At 41.0% G+C, this 17,491-nt stretch overlaps 2 protein-coding genes across 9 annotated transcripts in view; both read left to right on the top strand.

The window, feature by feature from the left end:
• Positions 1-1,036: 1,036 nt before the first annotated feature.
• Positions 1,037-14,075, top strand: zgc:162872 (BAR_ACAPs and ArfGap_ACAP domain-containing protein). Of its 5 annotated transcripts, XM_029714305.1 has the most exons (22): positions 1,037-1,652; positions 1,849-1,906; positions 2,015-2,134; positions 2,287-2,340; positions 2,441-2,499; positions 2,964-3,147; positions 4,252-4,296; positions 4,492-4,587; positions 5,129-5,203; positions 5,283-5,386; positions 5,502-5,553; positions 5,678-5,778; positions 6,049-6,160; positions 6,386-6,582; positions 6,834-6,903; positions 7,133-7,227; positions 7,901-7,977; positions 8,141-8,295; positions 8,695-8,804; positions 10,003-10,113; positions 10,202-10,263; positions 12,365-14,075. In XM_029714305.1, the coding sequence occupies exons 1-22, from the start codon at positions 1,600-1,602 to the stop codon at positions 12,529-12,531; spliced, it is 2,157 nt and encodes a 718-aa protein (XP_029570165.1). In that variant the 5' UTR covers positions 1,037-1,599; the 3' UTR covers positions 12,532-14,075. The 5 variants fall into 5 exon arrangements, with proteins under 5 accessions (XP_029570165.1, XP_029570166.1, XP_029570168.1 ...); XM_029714306.1 differs by lacking the exons at positions 10,003-10,113; positions 10,202-10,263; positions 12,365-14,075 and having other exon boundaries at positions 8,695-8,808; XM_029714308.1 differs by lacking the exons at positions 1,037-1,652; positions 1,849-1,906; positions 2,015-2,134; ... (1 more) ...; positions 2,441-2,499; positions 2,964-3,147 and adding exons at positions 3,160-3,788; positions 4,047-4,130.
• Positions 14,076-15,101: 1,026 nt separating this feature from the next.
• LOC115162856 (protein IWS1 homolog) overlaps positions 15,102-17,491 on the top strand; it is a 39,500-nt gene continuing 37,110 nt past the window's right edge. For 2 of the 4 annotated variants that reach the window (XM_029714301.1, XM_029714298.1), the window contains exons 1-2: positions 15,103-15,516; positions 16,231-16,316. In XM_029714301.1, the coding sequence (XP_029570161.1) occupies positions 15,474-15,516; positions 16,231-16,316 (129 nt within the window). In that variant the 5' untranslated portion in view covers positions 15,103-15,473. Of the gene's footprint in view, positions 15,517-16,230; positions 16,317-17,491 lie in introns of all 4 variants that reach the window. The other 2 variants (XM_029714299.1, XM_029714302.1) reach the window with 2 other exon arrangements.

The following is a 17,491-nucleotide window of genomic DNA, read 5'->3' as shown; positions in this document are numbered from 1 at the left end:
TGTGTTATTTCATAGTGTTGATGTCTTCACTATTATTCTACAATGTAGGAAATAGTAAAAATAAAGAAAAACCATTGAATGAGTACGTGTGTCACGCCCTGACCATAGAGAGCCCTTCTCTATGGTGTAGTAGGTCAGGACGTGACGAGGGGGTGTTCTAGTTTAACATTTCTATGTTGGTGTTTTGGTTTGGTTCCGTTGGTCGTTTATTGATTTATTTGCTTTTGCTTAAATTTTCACTTTGTAATAAATATGTGGAACTCAACATCTGCTGCGCCTTGGTCCCGTTCTTACGACAGCCGTGACAGTGTGTCCAAACTTCTGACTGGTGCTGGAGATTCTACAGACCCTTCTGAGTACTCCCAACCCCACTTGTACATCGACACAAATAATATTTTTTTCTCTATAAGCCAATATGTATTGCATATAATGTGTAATGCATACACAGTGATTTTCATTGTGGCCAATGGAATGGGTGTAGTAAAAGGCCAGCAACACTGTATTATTCAGTGCCCCATGAAATGACACTATATATAGATTCTACAGACCCTCATGAGTACTCTCAACCCCACTTTTACATCCGTACAAATAATAGTTTTTTCTATGTAAGCCTATATGTAATGCATTTACAGTGATTTTCATTGTGGCCAATGCAGTGGGCGGAGTAAAAGGCTCCGTATGATTCAGTACCCTATGAAATGACACCATATATAGATTCTACACACTCTAATGAGTACTTCCAACACCACTTTGAAACTGGCACATATAATAGTTTTTTCATTATAGCACCAATATTGTGACATGCCAGTCTAAAATTTGTATTTTTCAAAAGTGGTCTGAAAATAATGTTTTTAAGAACATATATTTTCCATAAAATCCTTCTTGCATTTGCTAAGAAGCACAATAAAAATCGACATTGATTCAAATGTATTATCTTTAGAATGATTTATCCACCTTGCAATGTTTTGAAGTCGGGGCTTTTATTTTGAAGGTTTCGTCATTACCATAAGATCGTGACGTCATCGTTAGTGCCGCTAGCAGAATAATAGTCATCATCGGATATTTACAAAAAGCGATTGACAACACCTTGCATGTATGCGGAGACAGCTGTTTGAGACTAGTATTTATAGTTAGTTATTACAAAGGGACATATTGAAAATTCTGTTGAGCTGTTACACGCTCATGCAGTCCATAACTTGTTGTAAGCGGTCATTGCCGCTCGTGCTCAGAAAAACGAATGACGGTTTTTCAGATGCCATCGATCGTCTTTCAAGGAAGGATACCTAGCCGGCTAGCTTTAGGCTATCCTTTACTCGAAGGCTAATGATAGGCATGCCACTAATGCACTAGCTACTGAACATGTCAATTACATTTTGTTTCATTCTTTATACTTGTAGCAACTGGTTATGTTATTGTCACTGTTGGTGATGCAAGTTGTGACTTTAAATCTGTATCATGAATAGCCTAGACAGTTTATAAACATAGCTAGCTTAACGGTATTAGCTAGCTTAATGCTATCTAGGTCTCCCCATTGCGTTGAATTATTTTGCCAAAACTATTACCCAAAACTATTACCACTGAAGAGAAATCGCAGCCACAATGGATTCATTCTTGGACTATGAAGAATGCATCCAGGACTCACCTGCATTTAGGTTTGTAACCTTCAATAGGGCCTGGAGTTTTTCCTGCTCAGGTGTTAAGGAAAAACTCCTTGCTCCTCTACCTGTCACAACACTGGTCTGGATGATTTTAAACAAAATGACACTATGACAATATGGTGCATTTCATAGCTCTGATGGTGAGTTTCTGGAGACTGGGGAATAATCTGTTTTTATTGGTTTTGCTCAGGCTTACCCTGGATAAGTGTCAAACTGATGTTGCAGAGCTGCAGAGTCGAGTGGAAAAGGTGCAAAGTTCTTTGTGCTCTGAAAATGTAGCAGCATAATGATTTTCCTTCTGCAGTGATGTCAATTGTAAGTGATAAATATCTGAGTGTGTATACCTCCCGATGCAGGTGATGAAGCTCTGTGGCAAGATGGTTGAATCAGGGCAAGCATACAACACAGCAAATCAGCATTTCCTCGATGGACTGGCTGAGTTCTCCACGTATCACAAACGTGACAGCGTCATCATGGTCTGTATGAACAGGGAGAGGGTGAAAATGTAGGAAAGAAGGGTTTGGGGCAATTATAAGGGACACAAAGCATTAGGCTAAAATTGGAATTTGGTTCTGTTTTATTATCACTAAATTAATGTCTGTTGCATTCTACTCTTCTGTCCTCATAGAACTGCATGAGTCAGTTCATTCAAGGACTACAGGAGATGATCAACTTTCATACTGTGAGTTGAGTTCCACTTGAGACAGATGATTGTTGTCCACTTGTTATGTGCTTTAGTCAGCGCATGTTTTACTCTCCTAGTGGTTCTCTCCTGTTTTTAGGTGCTGTTTGACCAGACGCAGAGAGCTATCACTCAGCAGCTGTCAAACCTTCTCACACAGTATGTTGCCGTGCACACACACACACACAGCTGCACTTATAACTTGTTATAAGCATGAGCCTTAATAATGTATTTTAATAAGGCTTAGGTCTCTCGATATTTCAATTTGCTCAAAATGGCTGGAATCTAGTCAGGATCATTATCATTAGGGTGGCAGGTAACCTAGCGGTTAGAGCATTGGGCTACTAACTGCTGGTTCGAATACTCGAGCCGAAAATATGAAAAATCTCTCGATGCCCTTGAGCAAGGCACTTAACCCTAATTTGTTACAGGGGCACCATACTACTATGGCTGACCCTGTAAAACAACACATTTCACTACACCTAACAGGTGTATGTGACAAAAGAAGAAGAGATAATTATAAGACAGTGTACAGGGGTCTTACATGCTCATGACAAGTTTTACAATGCATTATAACTGCATCATAATGCATTATAAATGTCCTTTATGTCTTTGTCATTTAGGTTCATACCCCAGCTAGGAGAGACTAGGAAGGAGTTTGTGCGGATTGGGGAGGATCTGGAGACAGCAGCGGTGAAAAATGCCCAGATATACCGCCACAAAGTCACCGATGCAGAGCGTGCCAGCCATCTGCTGTTGGCCACACGCAAATGTCACCAGCACTTTGCCCTTGATTACTGCTTGCAGGTAAATGCAATAGCCAGATGCATAACCACAGATCAGTACATACAATTGGAAAATAAACTGCTAGTTATAGTCGAAGAATTTCACTTTAGTTTGAGGAAGTACTAATTAGGGTTGCAAAATTTTGGAAAGGTGTAAAAAGTCTCCAACCCGGAATTCCGAAAATACCTGCGAAGTTTGGAGACAATTTCTGGAATTTTGCAACCCTTCTTGGGATTAAGGATGTTTACACAGGGTAGGAATTGTTAGCGGAGTGAGTAGCACTCAGGTAATTCTTACTTAGATGATTCTTTTCATTCTGCTCACAGTGCAAAGTACAATCAGCTGTGATCTTTTTTATTTTACCATTATTTTAGCAGGTAAGTTTACCGAGAACACATTCTCATTTACAGCAATGACGTAGGGAATAGTTACAGGGGGGAGGAGAGGGAATGAAGGGAGATGATTAGGTTATGACGATGGTATGAGGGCCAGATTGGAAATTGAATGAATGTGTGATTCCTCAGAGAGCAGATGATGGCTGCTGAAGTAGGGCATTCCCAGCAGAGACTATTTAGCAGAGAACTCAGATGACAAAGGACTCACTGGCAAAGACATCCTGGAACAGCGGGAGGGGTTTATTTGTTTAAGGTTTGAGTAAGCAGGTGAGAGAACACGTTTAGGTACGTCTAACAGAGCAGGAACAGATACTGTATGTCATCATAAACAAGCCGGTGCATAACCAGACAACCCATGACATGTCTAGACAGTAGCAAACGTGCATTTTAGGATGGCTATTAATGACAAGGATGAGGCCTGGGTTGTGTTCATTAAGGTGGAATTAAAATAATAATAATTGCAACAGAAAACAAAATATGAGCATTTCTTATTGGATAAGTGAAGGAAGTCCCTCCTTGTTTCAGTCCATGTTCTTCTGTTTGGTGCCTAATAAACAGAACCCAGAGTTAATGGAGTTAAGGCATTCATTTTGGTTTCTTCAGCGATTGGTGAGGTCATATTAATACGTTCAATGCTTTGAAATTCAATTTGTAAAGTTTAACAGATTTTTAGATTGTGGCTTGCATTGTTTTTGTTAATTTGTCCTTTTAACCATTGCTCTTCTTGCAGCTGAATAACTTCAAGGCCCAGCAGAAGCTGGACATCCTAAATTCTGTGAGTCCCAGTTTCTAAGCTGTAGTGGGTGATCTTAAATGCAAACGTAGTTAAATACCCAGGTGAACACAGTGTAATGAATGACAATAAATAATTAAAATGTGAATTGTGAAGAACATTGGAGAGTGGGCATGTCATATTGAAACTGAAGATGTAGAATTGGTTGATCAGTCATCCCTATATTGTTTGTTTCAGGTGTTCTCCTACTTCCATGCCCAGTATACCTTCTTCCACCAAGGCTTTGACTTGCTGAGAGACTTGGAGCCCACTATGAAGTCCATGGCCGCACAGGTGATACCAGACGATGTGATTATTAGTTGAGGGAAAGTCACTATAACTAAGGACAGGTGTTTTTACTGACCATGCGACCTGACCAGTAAAAACTCTGTAGCTAAAAATACCTGGCATGACTGTAAAAAAACAAAAATAGCCTGGTTCTCAACAACAACAAAAAAGGACATACTCTACGTTCGGTGTCATTGGCCACTGATTGCATGCAGAAGTCAGACGTGCGCACTTTAAGCTGGATGGTGAGGAGGGGGATTTTTCCCAAGAGTTAATTAAATGAGCTAGTTTAATGTGAAATTTGTTACATATAAAATTAAAACATTGAAAAGAGACTAAAAATACAATTTGAAAAAGTAATTAATAAAAACATTCTGAGCGGGGAGGACATTTTTTCAGAGGAGGTCAAAGGGGCAGGTGCTTGGGCACTGGTTGAGCCCTATCTGTGCTTGTGCCTGCCACTCAGGAAGTATATAGTCCAGAATGTGGCTGCCAATATCATTGTCTACTGGTTCATTGAGATTTATGATAATATGCCTTTTGACAGCTTTCCCAACTCTCGACTGAATGTACAGCTAAAAGAAAGGACCTGGAGAATACCCACCTACTGATCCAGCAAAGAGTGAGTGTTATCATCAGATGCCAGACGCTCACAGTTGCTGAAGGATTATCACTTAACTAACACAAATGTTTGTGTCCAGGATGCCTCAGGGGAGCCCATACTAAGTTCCTGTCCTGATGGTGGGGAAACCATACAGGGCTACCTCTTCAAAAGATCTCGGAGAAAGAACAAGACATGGAAGAGGTGAGCGAGAGAAACACAAATTCTTTACTGTGATACCTTACAACTTATGTCACACAATGGCAGTTAATTACTCCCCTGTATTCAACACGTCACTAAATCTCAAATCTTGCTTTAGATGCTGGTTCTCCATTAAAGACAACCAATTGGTGTACACAAAGTCACATAAGGTAGGACAGTTTATGTATTTATTTGGTCTTTTGAGCAATCATTTATTATAGTTGTACTGCAGAATTGTATTACAGACATTTTTGTGTCCTTGAATACTTGTGATTGACAGTTGTCTTCCTGTAGGAGGAGCCTGTGTTGCTGTTTGATGATCTCAGGCTGTGTGCGGTGAAGTCTCTGGACAGCATTGACCGCCGCTTCAGTTTTGAGCTGGTTTCTGTTAAAAAGTAGCTAAGCAGTTTTAATTTCTATATTTTTAGTAGTATTTAAATTTTTTCTGAAGTTTTCCACCAAATGTTGTTTAAATGTATCTCCGTGGGGCTTTATCTGTGAGATAATAAAAACTCAGTCATTTAAGATTTAACAGTGCAAGCATCACAGCTCATTTCGGATACAGTGGAAATATTTTACTTATATTTTGCATGTGACGCATTGAATTAAAGCAGAGCTCAAGTCCAAGTTATCCCTCATTGACCTGTCTGTCTTCCTCTGCCCAGATGCTGTGCCCTCCAGGCTGACTCAGAGGAGCTGAAGCAGGCTTGGATCAGTGCCGTTCTAGGGAGCATAGACATGGCCTACCGCGAGAGAGTGGAGTCCCAGCAGCCTCAGGTATTTACAACTCAGACAAGCTTACAGACACATTAACAGATTTCCCATACTACAATATTTAACTACAATTGTAGCACTTAGATTTTTGTATAAAAAAAAATAGTACAAAGAAAACAAAAGAAAGTCACATTTAACTAAACAAAACAGCATACCGTCAGTGTCCTATTGACCTATTAAGGAATCTCTAGGCAAATACATTCTAACTATGCCTCTCTGTGTGCCCAGCCCAAAGAAAGCCCTCTGCCCCTCCAGAGCCCCTCAGACCCCCAGCCAGGACAGCCTCCTCAAAGGCCTGCCGCTTTGGTTGTGGCCCTCCAAAGTCCGGGGAACCACCGCTGCTGCGACTGCAGTGAGGAGGAGCCACGCTGGGCCAGCGTCAACCTGGGTATCACCATGTGCATCGAGTGCTCCGGCATCCACAGGTACTGCCTTGCTAGTGTGTGGTGTTTATAGTCCGGGGGGACTGAAAGGGCGTGCAGGCTTTTGTTCCAGTCCAGCACTTTCACACCTCATTTTACAGATCAAGGTTTCACACATACCTTGATTAGTTGAATCAAGTGTGTTAGTGCTAGGCTGGAATAAAAACCTGCCTAGTCCTGTTAGTCCCTCTGTAGCTTCCCAAGACCGGTGTTACTGACCACCATGTTTCTGTTGTGTTGTGTTTTTTTAAAAGGAGCCTTGGGGTCCATCTCTCCAAAGTGCGATCTCTCACACTAGACTCCTGGGATCCCGAACAGCTGAAGGTACTGTAAGCAGAATTCTCACATGTTACAAATTAAAGTTCTGTAGCTCAAGATAAAATATTACAATTATGAGTAGTAGCCCTGAGATTTTCCTGACTGCATGACCAGCTGGCCATAACTAGGGCCAAGAGTTTTACTGGTCAGAGCTCATGGTCAGGAAAAAACGAATGCCCCCTAAGTATGAGGTTAGTTTCTTAACTCTTCTGCTCTGTTCTGTTCTGCTCTGCAGCTGCTGTGTGGTCTGGGTAATGATGTCATCAATGGGATATATGAGTCCAGGTGTGCAGCAGAGGGCAGAGTAAAGCCTAGTGCTGGCAGCCCTCGGTAAGCATTTCGCAACAGAGGTTCTTTGGCAACACTGTCAAACCCCTTATATTCCCCTTACTTCGCTACTATGGCCTATTTATTGCCTTACCTTCTCACGCCATTTGCACACACTGTATATAGACTTCCTTTTTTTTTCTTCTATTGTGTTATTGACACTACGCTTGTTTATTCCATGTGTAACTCTGTGTTGTTGTTTGTGTCGCACTGCTTTGCTTTATCTTGGCCAGGTCGCAGTTGTAAATGAGAACTTGTTCTCAACTGGCCTACCTGGTTAAATAAAGGTGAAATAAAATAAAAATAAAACCCCTTATATTAGTCTCACATGTTCCAATTGGAAGAGACTTACTCCATCAATTGAAAGGCATTGATTATTAAAGAGCTACACTGAATGAGCTGAATTCTTAGAAAGGTTCCATCTAGAAACGAAAAGGGTTCTTCGGCTGTCCCCATGGGAGAACCCTTTGAAGAACCCTTTTGGGCTCTAGGTAGAACCCTTTCCACAGGGTTCTACATGGAACAATTTTTTTCTAAGAGTGAACACTGGAGTAGGTTTCAAAAGACTTCACATAGGGCTTTACAATGTTCGATTTGAAACAAAACTACTAAAATAGTTTGACTCCCTGCACAGTCCCCTGCTTTAACAGTTATTCTCTCTCTCTCTCTCTTTCAGCCCAGAGAAAGAGACATGGATTAAAGAGAAATATGTGGAGAAAAGATTTGTGAAGGATGCCAACTCGCCTGAAACACGTAGGTCCCTATCGTACTACTCAGCTCTGCACGAGTTTGATGTTCTTTGTGTGTCTCTGTCTGTCGGTCGGTATGCGTGTCTTTGTGTGAATTTAATGAGTCCTACTCCTAAATTTCGTCTCAGTCCATTCCTCTTTCAATGACGCTATTATTGTTACTGTAGAGATTGGGAGGGAGAATGCAGGACGCCAGTTGTACCAGGCTGCTTTCCAAGGGGACCTGGTCACCATGGCATCAGCGTTGGCGCAGGGTGCAGAGGTGAACTGGAGCCACGCTGAGGAGGAGGGACGCACTGCTCTCATTGGCTCAACTTTTGGGGTGAGTAGCGCCATGGACATTATTTAAAGGTACAGTCAGCGATGCACAAAGTAATCAGCAATATCAAGCTGCTAAGGACATTCAATCCCAGGGCTAAACTTCTCAGCTGTTTCGGTTTTGCAGTTATCACATTGAAGCTATTGAAGTGCACCGATGCACATGTGCAGATATTCTGTGATACTCTTGAGTGCATCGTGATGCATCATGCTTATCTGCAACATCATGGCAACGTAATATTGCTAAGTCTGTTTGACATTGATTGTGTTATATTTATACTTTAGCATGGTAAGCCCCGAAGTTTATCCTGACTAGGTTTTATGTGTATTTTTTTTACTTCAGGGCCCTAAACATGGGTTGTGCATTTGTCTTACATGTATATGCATTTCTGTCTGTCTGCAGGGCTCCCTATCGGCCTGTGAGTTCCTACTGCAGAATGGAGCCAATGTTAACTACCGTGACCAGCGCGGTCAAGGTGCCCTTCACACTGCAGCCACCTGGGGCCACACAGGGTGAGGGTCACACCCATAGAGATACATCAGTTACATATACAGTATATGTATGGTGTTGAATAGTGTTCTATTTAATTCACACCAATGCTTTCACACAGACAAGGGTTGGGCGATATTACTATAGTATTGTCTATTGAAATGATTGACAGCTAGGTAGCCTGAATGTCAAGAGCGTTGGAAATAAATGATCTGTGCTGGTCAGAAAACCCCCTGACCCTCCATGGCCAATAACCTATCCTCCTACTAGGCCTAGTATAAAAGCTTTAAGACAAGTTAGAATGATATACAGTAGCCTATATCCCAAATATTCAAATAGCCTAAGAAGGTTGACGCTTTAAAAAGGAACAAGAATGAAAGTCGGAGCCTATAGGACCTAGACGTAGGCTATTCTCAATCACAGCTTCATGAGAGCGATAGAACAAACAATATTAAGAGAGGATGAGGCAAATAGTCCTAAAGCGATTATTATCCAGTTCTAAAGACGGTAGACTTTGCTTCTATTCAGCCCATGATTTATAACTCACTACTGTGAGACGGCCCATTTGACTGACACTTTGCTCCATCATGGCATGTGTCACAAAGACACACACACACACACACATAAACCTGTTTCACTTTGGCCAATAGGGGGCGATACCATCGTCCAACCATAACACATTCAGGGAATACAGTATATAGAGCAGGGATGGGCAACGCCATAGACTACGGCTGGCTATTTTACAATATCTACACTATGCATGCCCAAAACGTAGCTTCGTTTTAACTGGTATGCTATTGGAACAGTGCCTGTAACTAGGACCCAGAGTTTATGGTCAGGGTAAAGTCCTTGGTCTACATATAGCAGTAGAAGAAGTCCTTCCAGGTCAGGCCAGGGGTTCTCTTAAGTTTTTGGGGTCAGGGACCCCTTTTGTGATAGCAAATTCCTCCGGGACCCCTTCATAATCAGAACACAGCTCCTACTTGAGAATTCAATAAAAAAGCATGCAAAGAGTTTTACTATGATTTCTGCAGTGCATGATCGGACTAACCCAAGCATCTGGCCCCTTTTTCTTCTTTTTAAAAATAATTTGGTCGCTGACCCCTTGCAGTACCACTTTGAGAACCACTGATGTCTTAGGCTATAGTATATCAGTCTATGATTGGTTAAAATCTGTTTGGTAGGTGCAAATGAATAACGTGTGTATCATGTTTCTCACAGGCAAGTGTGTCTACTTCTAAAAAAGGGAGCCAATCAGTATGCAGTTGACGAGAGGGGGCAGGACCCACTCGCCATTGCCATAGAGACAGCACATGCCGATATCGTAACCCTGTAAGTAAATCCACTCTGAAATGCAGGAAAAGTGGAAGCTTTGTGGTAGTTTGTTAATGCCCTGTATTTTTTGGGGACTGTTTTCCAGACTACGAATGGCTCGCATGAATGAAGAGATGAGAGACTCAGAGGGATTCTTTGGATCTATGGGTAACATTCACTATGTTGATGTTTAATAAAATGCTGATGCCTTTATTTGTTTCTCGCCTGTAGGCCTTTACACTCGTACCTGTATACGGGTTGAAAATGGAAGATAATAAACTGATAAATGACTAAATTGGAACGCAGTGGCTGTACTGTAACATGCTATACATGACATCAGAGCTCAGGGCCTCCACTTCACAGCTCTGTATGGGTTTTGACCTGTCAGCTTTTCTGAACTTGAGCACCGCACGTGACAAGAAGTTGCCCCCATCCTTCCCACTAATTGGGCAACTTTTGCAAATGTTTTGTTGTCTGAGTGAGGGGAATGCTGTAATTTAAGAGGTATTTTAAGTGTATTTTGAAAGATGAGACGCTGAAGATTATAATAAATACTGCTGTGATGTCATACAAGCAAGCCAAACACCTGTGAATCCAAATGTGCACTTCACATTTCCATAAAACTCATGTCATATACAGTGCCAACGTTTATGATCACTATGTTGATGTACAAGATGACATAGCTTCATACCTAAGGTTGTTATGAACAGAATGAGCCAATGTCTGTCTATTGTGAAGATAATCTGCGGCAGAACATGCACCTAAATGCTCCCATGACTCCTTTATGACTCCTTTTTAAGATTGTATTTTATAACTTAGCTAGTCATGTTGGCAATAGAACAAGCTTTCAAATTATGCCCACCTGACCCAGATTGCCATTTATAATGGGACGTTTTTGGATTGCGTAAACAACAACAGTAATTGTGCTGGGGACAATAAAAGGCCACTCTTAAATGTGCAATTTTGTAGCACAACACAATGCCACAGATGTCACAAGTTTTGAGGGAGATACAACTGGCATGCTGACTGAAGGAATGTCAACCAGAGCTGTTGCCAGAGAATTAAATGTTAAGTTCTTTACAATAAGCTGCCTCCAACATCGTTTTAAAGAATTTGGCAGTATGTCGAACTGGCCTCACAACCGCAGACCACGCAGACCAGCCCAGGACCTCCACATCTGACTTCTGGGCCTGGCTCCTTAGTGGGTGGGCCTGGCTGCCAAGTGGTTGGGCCTATGCCCTCCCAGACACACTCATGGCTGCACACCTGCCCAGTTATGTGAAATTCATAGATTAGGGCCTAATGCATTTATTTCAATTGACTGATTTTCTTATATGAACTGTAATTGTTGCATGTTGCGTTTCTATTTTTGTTCAGTATAAAATGCACAGAAAACAGTTCTGTGGTGAACTGTTGTGTCCTCAATTTTGGTCTAATAATTTCCCCATAATCTCCAAACTGTTCCCTTTGAATTGCTACCATGCTTATGCATATGCTTTTCATATTTCTTCTGTAAGAAACATTTCAATTTAGCCCTATCCATATAGTCCAATTCCCATGGAGTTGCAAGTCATACTGATTTCCAGAGTTGAGGTGAACCAATCGATCCAACAATGTTTATTTATCTAAACTTTGTGAGTAGACTTTGTTCTTTCACCTTCTGTGGTATTTGTCTGTAGCTTGGCTGACGCCACCCACATGGTACACAGCTAGGGAGAGCTGTGTACCATGTCTGGACAGGAATTCATTTGTTGGTGCAATATTCACTCAGAAATAGAGCACGCTTTGATTGGTTATCTCAAATGTTAAGACCTCTCATTTGGATGTGAAAATCTAACATTTGTAAAGGAAGAGGGCGGTGCTCCGGGGCTGTGTGAGGCTGTCCATGAGGGTGTTTGAGAGAGAAAGACGAAGAGGAGAACAAACCAGTAAAAGCACAGCCCCCTTCATTATTGACGCATCGTGCTGACAACATCTAACAGCCTCCCTAGACTCAGAACTAAGGAGGACTTTGAGTTTTGATATGAGCCAGACTTCTCTGTCCGTGCTGAATGTGAAAACTCCTAGAATGCTATTTTGCTGTGCTGGGTTGTATTCATTAGGGCTCACCATAACAAAACGTTTTGCAATGAAGACTAAAATGGCTTGTTCTTATTGAACAAGTACAGATAGTTCAGCCTGTTTCACTCTGTTTCATTTCGTGCCTACTAAACACAAACCTTAATCGAAACACAAAATGTTGATAAAATGCTTGTGTGTTTCTTTCCAGGTGACGATGAGACATTTCAAGACATCTTCCGTGACTTCAGTGATATGGCTTCTCACGATCCAGAAAGACTCACTCGTCGACAGTTCAGCAGAAGCGGACAAGAGGGACAGGACAAGAGGATGGTGAATGACCAGCACAAGGCAGAGAAGGAGGAGGAAGACACATAGGGAGAATCTCAATTGCATACTCCTCGTGTCCTCTCTCCTCTCATCTTGCCTCTTTCTAAAAACCCATTGGAGGAAAAGGTCAGACGGGTGGGGCCTCTGGCATTCTCATTCAATAGGTTTTGAGAAGGAGGTGAGGAGAGAGTACGCAAGGATTATGCAATAGCGATTCTCCCATGTAAATAAAGAGGAGGAGAACTAGGGTTGGGAATTATAAAGGAAAAGGGGCATTACCACTTTTCAGGTCAAGAATGGAGAACCCAGGGGTGAATTCAATGAGGTGAAACGTTCACAACGTTGCAGGTAGAAATGACATGACTCTCAGTTCTACATAACAAACATTCACACCTAATCTATACAAAACATTTACAGTATATTTAAACATTCTGTAAAGTTGCACCCTCCTGGTCCTTCAGGGTTGCAGTGTCTGACAGTTGTCATTGTGCCTCGGCAGTTAAATAACAAATCAAATTCTGACTTGAACAAAGTAAAAAATATACATTTTTAACTTGCTTCAGTTTTGAAGCACACTTTTGAAGTTATTAGAAAAGTTACCTGAACAGTTTTACAAAGAAAAAGAAAACATAAACTACTAGGCCTACTGCTACAAGGAAGCAAATGGTCTCAGGATCTCAATCCTGTTTAGAACTTATTATATTCAATGTTACAGTCTTGAATACTGCTCAGTAGACCCTTAAACCCTCAAGGAATGAATGCTCCAATTCTTGTGAATGGATGTTTCATTGGATGGATGCATATGAACTGTGTTTGCTCAGTCTGCTGTAATGCCCCAAAAGGCAATAAATAAGGAATATAAAAGGGTTACATATTGAAATACTAAAGTATTATATTTTTATGTATTGTTATTAGCCACTCCCAATATTTCAGATGTTATTAGATGACTTACACTTACTGACTGAACTGCTGCATGCAATAGCCCATACATGTTGCTACTTGCAGGTCATCTGAGGGAACCGTTGATTCTTGCTGAACGTGGGGTGTATTCACTAGGAACCAAACAGGATGAAACAGGGAGGGACCTACCCAAATCTGTCCAATAAGAACTCTCGTTTTCATTGCAGAACATTTTCTGTTGTGAAACATTTTTGTTACAGTGTGTACTAATGATTACACCCCGGTTAATCTTTCAATTTGAGTCTGGATCAATCCCATTGAAAGCAATGGCTCCTTATAATAGACTGTTATTGTTATGTTTTTGTTCGCAGAGGAGACAAGTGGACCAAAACTGTAAAATTAGAATGCAGGGATTTAGAATGTATTATAAAGCGGGTAGTTTGGGTCCTGGATTATAATTGGCTGAAACAGCATTTCAGCTGTGTGTATATCAGACAATATGACGCAGAAATACTTGTTTACTGTTCTACTTATGTTGCTAACCAGTTTATAATGGCAATTAGGCATCTTGGGGGTTTGTGGTATATGGCCAATATACCACATCCCCTTGGGCCCTATTGCTTAAATATAGGCCTATTATATATTATTTTACTGTGGCACAGTCAGATATAATAAAATGTGTCTTAATACTGTTTTGAGTTTTTATTGGATTATGGTGCACAGTGTCCCAGATGTGATTGAAATAGTGAGTAAATGATGAGTACAGTCCTTAATGGAAAAGTTATTTTTTACAACTAAATCTCTATTTTGTATGTAAATGGTTTGTTATAGAAGGGTCCAGACAAATATTTTGTGATTTCACCTTTTATAGAAATTGACCCCAAACAGCAAATCACTTCCTCATCCTCGTGTAGTATGTGGGCCCCGAAAAAGACATGAACAAGGCTCAAAAACACCAAAATACATCCTTTTAGAAACAGCAAAGCTCTCAGTATTGTGATGCAGGTCTTTAGATGTTGTACACATGAAGTTGTGTCATACCGAACTTTATACACAGCTTTATATTCCATTTTGTTGTGACTCCAGAGATACCCCTGTCCATTTTACAGGTAACTGCCAAAATAAAGGAAACACTTAACTAAATGAGGGGTACAAAATATATTGAAAGCATGGAGTTCTTCCACACAGGAAGTTCCAGACACTTGTAGAATATATGCCAAGGTGCACTGAAACTGTTCTGGCTGCTTGTGGTGTCTCAACGCCCTATAAGGACACTATATGTTGGTGTTTCCGTTATTTTGGCAGTTACCTGTAGCAGCAGGCTACATGGAAAATGGAACCGCTAGAGTTGTGAAAAGGGAATAAATATAACATTGCGGATAAAGTTTGGAATGATACAATTTCATGTGTACAACATCTAGACCTGCATCACTATACTGAGAGATTTGCCGTTTCTAAAATTACGTTTTGATGTGTTTTGTTCATGTTTTTTTCAGGGCCCCTATACAACACAACGAGGATGAGGCAGTGCAGTTTGGGGTAAGTTTCTCTAAAACATGTGAAATCTCAAGAAAGGTGTCTGGACCCTTATTAACATAAAAAAAGAGAATTGGTTGTGAAAATATAACTTTTCCTTTAATGTAAGGCAGCCTACTGTACAACAGGAGTCTCGAATAATTTCAAAATACATGCGCATAAGACAACGTCATTCGAAGAGCGACCAAAACGGAACGCACGAGCATATGACGGCGCCAGTTCTTTGACCCCATTTTGGACATCGCAGGACTGTTTTATACAGCTACTTGCTAATGTTGATCAATTAGCTATTGTTTTAATTTGTTGACCGGCCAGAGACACTATCATTGCTGGCTAGCTTTCCGACTCATCTGCCCAGATGGTCTTATTTCGTTAGCTAGATCTTGACATTGTTCAAGTTGTGGTTGCTAACTAGCTAGCAGCAGGGCCCAATTTCGATGCAGATTGCTTGTTTCGTAACTTGCATTTTCTCGTTGACACAATAACCACAGATACAAGTGATTATTCGCCGAGCCTAGGAACTGAGTTGATTGTCCATAGTGTCCTTCGGACAAATGGATGGCGAAGAAGACGAATTCTTCTCCGGGAACCACTCTGGTAAGAACTGCTTTGATCCCGGCTCGGCGCGGACTACTGTAGCTTGCTAACGTTAGCCTAACCCTATTTATTTTTATAACCCTATTATCGGTTAGGTCCTATTGGCAATAGGTTTATTTAAAAAGACGAATTATTAATAATAGTATTGCTTTTTTTGTATTATGGATATCGTTGGCTGCTGCAAAGGCTACAGCTAACTGTTACTCTTCCTGTGGTCCAGCAAAAATTAAGGAAGTACATTAAAATATAATTTTTAAACATTAAAATGCTTTTTACAACAGGTTTCACAATACAATGTATGCCCTCTGGCCACTCGGGTGGCATGTCTTGTGGGGTATGCATGGGTGTCAGAGCTGTGTGTTAGCAGTTTAAACAGACAGCTCGGTACATTCAACATGTCAATACTTCTAACAAAAACAAGTAGTGATTTAGTAAATCTTTCCTCTACTTTGAGCCATGAGAGATTAACATGCGTATTATTAATGTTAACTCTACGTGTACATTTAAGGGCCAGCCGGTGCTACCCTCTTCTGGGCCAGTTGTAATTTTCCCAAGTCCCTATGTGGCACCTGACCACACAACTGGGCAGTAGTCCAGGTGTGACAAAACTAGGGTTACTGTTGCATCGGTTATTGTGTGCACGTTGTATATGATACAAAAATGTGTAAACATTAATTCTGGAATGCCAAAAAAAGTGTTGGTTATGTCCTGTAGATGGTGGTGGCACCCCGGTACAGGACGAACATGCTCCTGGTTCAGATGATGAAGAGGAGATGAGGAATGAGCCATGCCACTCTGAGGTAAGGGGATAGTTATCTATGCAAGATGTTCAGATAACCAGTGTGGTGGTCAAGCCCTCTTGATTTCCAGACCATCTTGCTCATACCGATTTAACATTTTAAAAATAATATACAGTATCTGCCAAATTTTGACACCTACTCATTCAAAGGTTTTAATTTATTTTTACTATTTTCTACATTGTAGAATAATAGTGAAGACATCAAAACTATGAAATAACGGAATCATGTAGTAAACAAAAAAGTGTTAAATAAATACAAATATATTTTATATTTGAGATTCTTCAAAGGAGCCACCCTTGATGACAGCTTTGCACACTCTTGGCTTTCTCTCAACCAGCTTCATGTGGAATGCTTTTCCAGCAGTCTTGAAGGAGTTTCCACATGCTGAATACTTGTTGGCTGCTTTTCCTTCACTCTGCGGTCCAACTCATCCCAAACAATCTCAATTGGGTTGAGGTCATGTGATTGTGGATGCCAGGTCATCTGATGCTGAACCCCATTAGTCTTCTTCTTGGTCAAATAGCCCTTACACAGCCTGGAGGTGTGTTTCAAAATCAAATCAAATTTTATTGGTCACATACACATGGTTAGCAGATGTTATTGTGAGTGTAGCGAAAAGCTTGTGCTTCTAAGTTCCGACAGTGCAGCAATATCTAACATGTCATCTAACAATTCCACAACTACCTAATACACACATCTAAGTAAAGGAATGGAATAAGAATATATAAATATAAATATATAGATGAGCAATGACAGAGCGGCATAGGCAAGAAGCAATAGATGGTAAAAAATACAGTATATACATATGAGATGAGTAATGCAAGATATGTAGACTATTAAAGTGACTAGTGATCCATTTATTGAAGTGGCCAATGATTTTGAGTCTGTATATAGGCAGCAGCCTTTCTGTGTCAATGATGGCTGTTTAACAGTCTGATGCCCTTGAGATAGAAGCTGTTTTTCAGTCTTTGATGCATCTGTACTGACCTCGCCTTCTGAATGGTAGCGGGGTGGCTTGGGTGGTTGTTGTCCTTGATCTTTTTGGCCTTGCTGTGACATCGGATGCTGTAGGTGTCCTGGAGGACAGATAGTTTGCATCACAGTTTGCTGTGATGCGTTGTGCAGACCGTACCACCCTCTGGCGAGCCTTGCGGTTGTGGACGGTGCAGTTGCTG

This window comes from Salmo trutta, chromosome 26 (assembly GCF_901001165.1).
Source record: "Salmo trutta chromosome 26, fSalTru1.1, whole genome shotgun sequence".
Classification (NCBI taxonomy): Eukaryota; Metazoa; Chordata; class Actinopteri; order Salmoniformes; family Salmonidae; genus Salmo; species Salmo trutta.
This window is presented reverse-complemented; position numbering and strand designations above follow the sequence as displayed.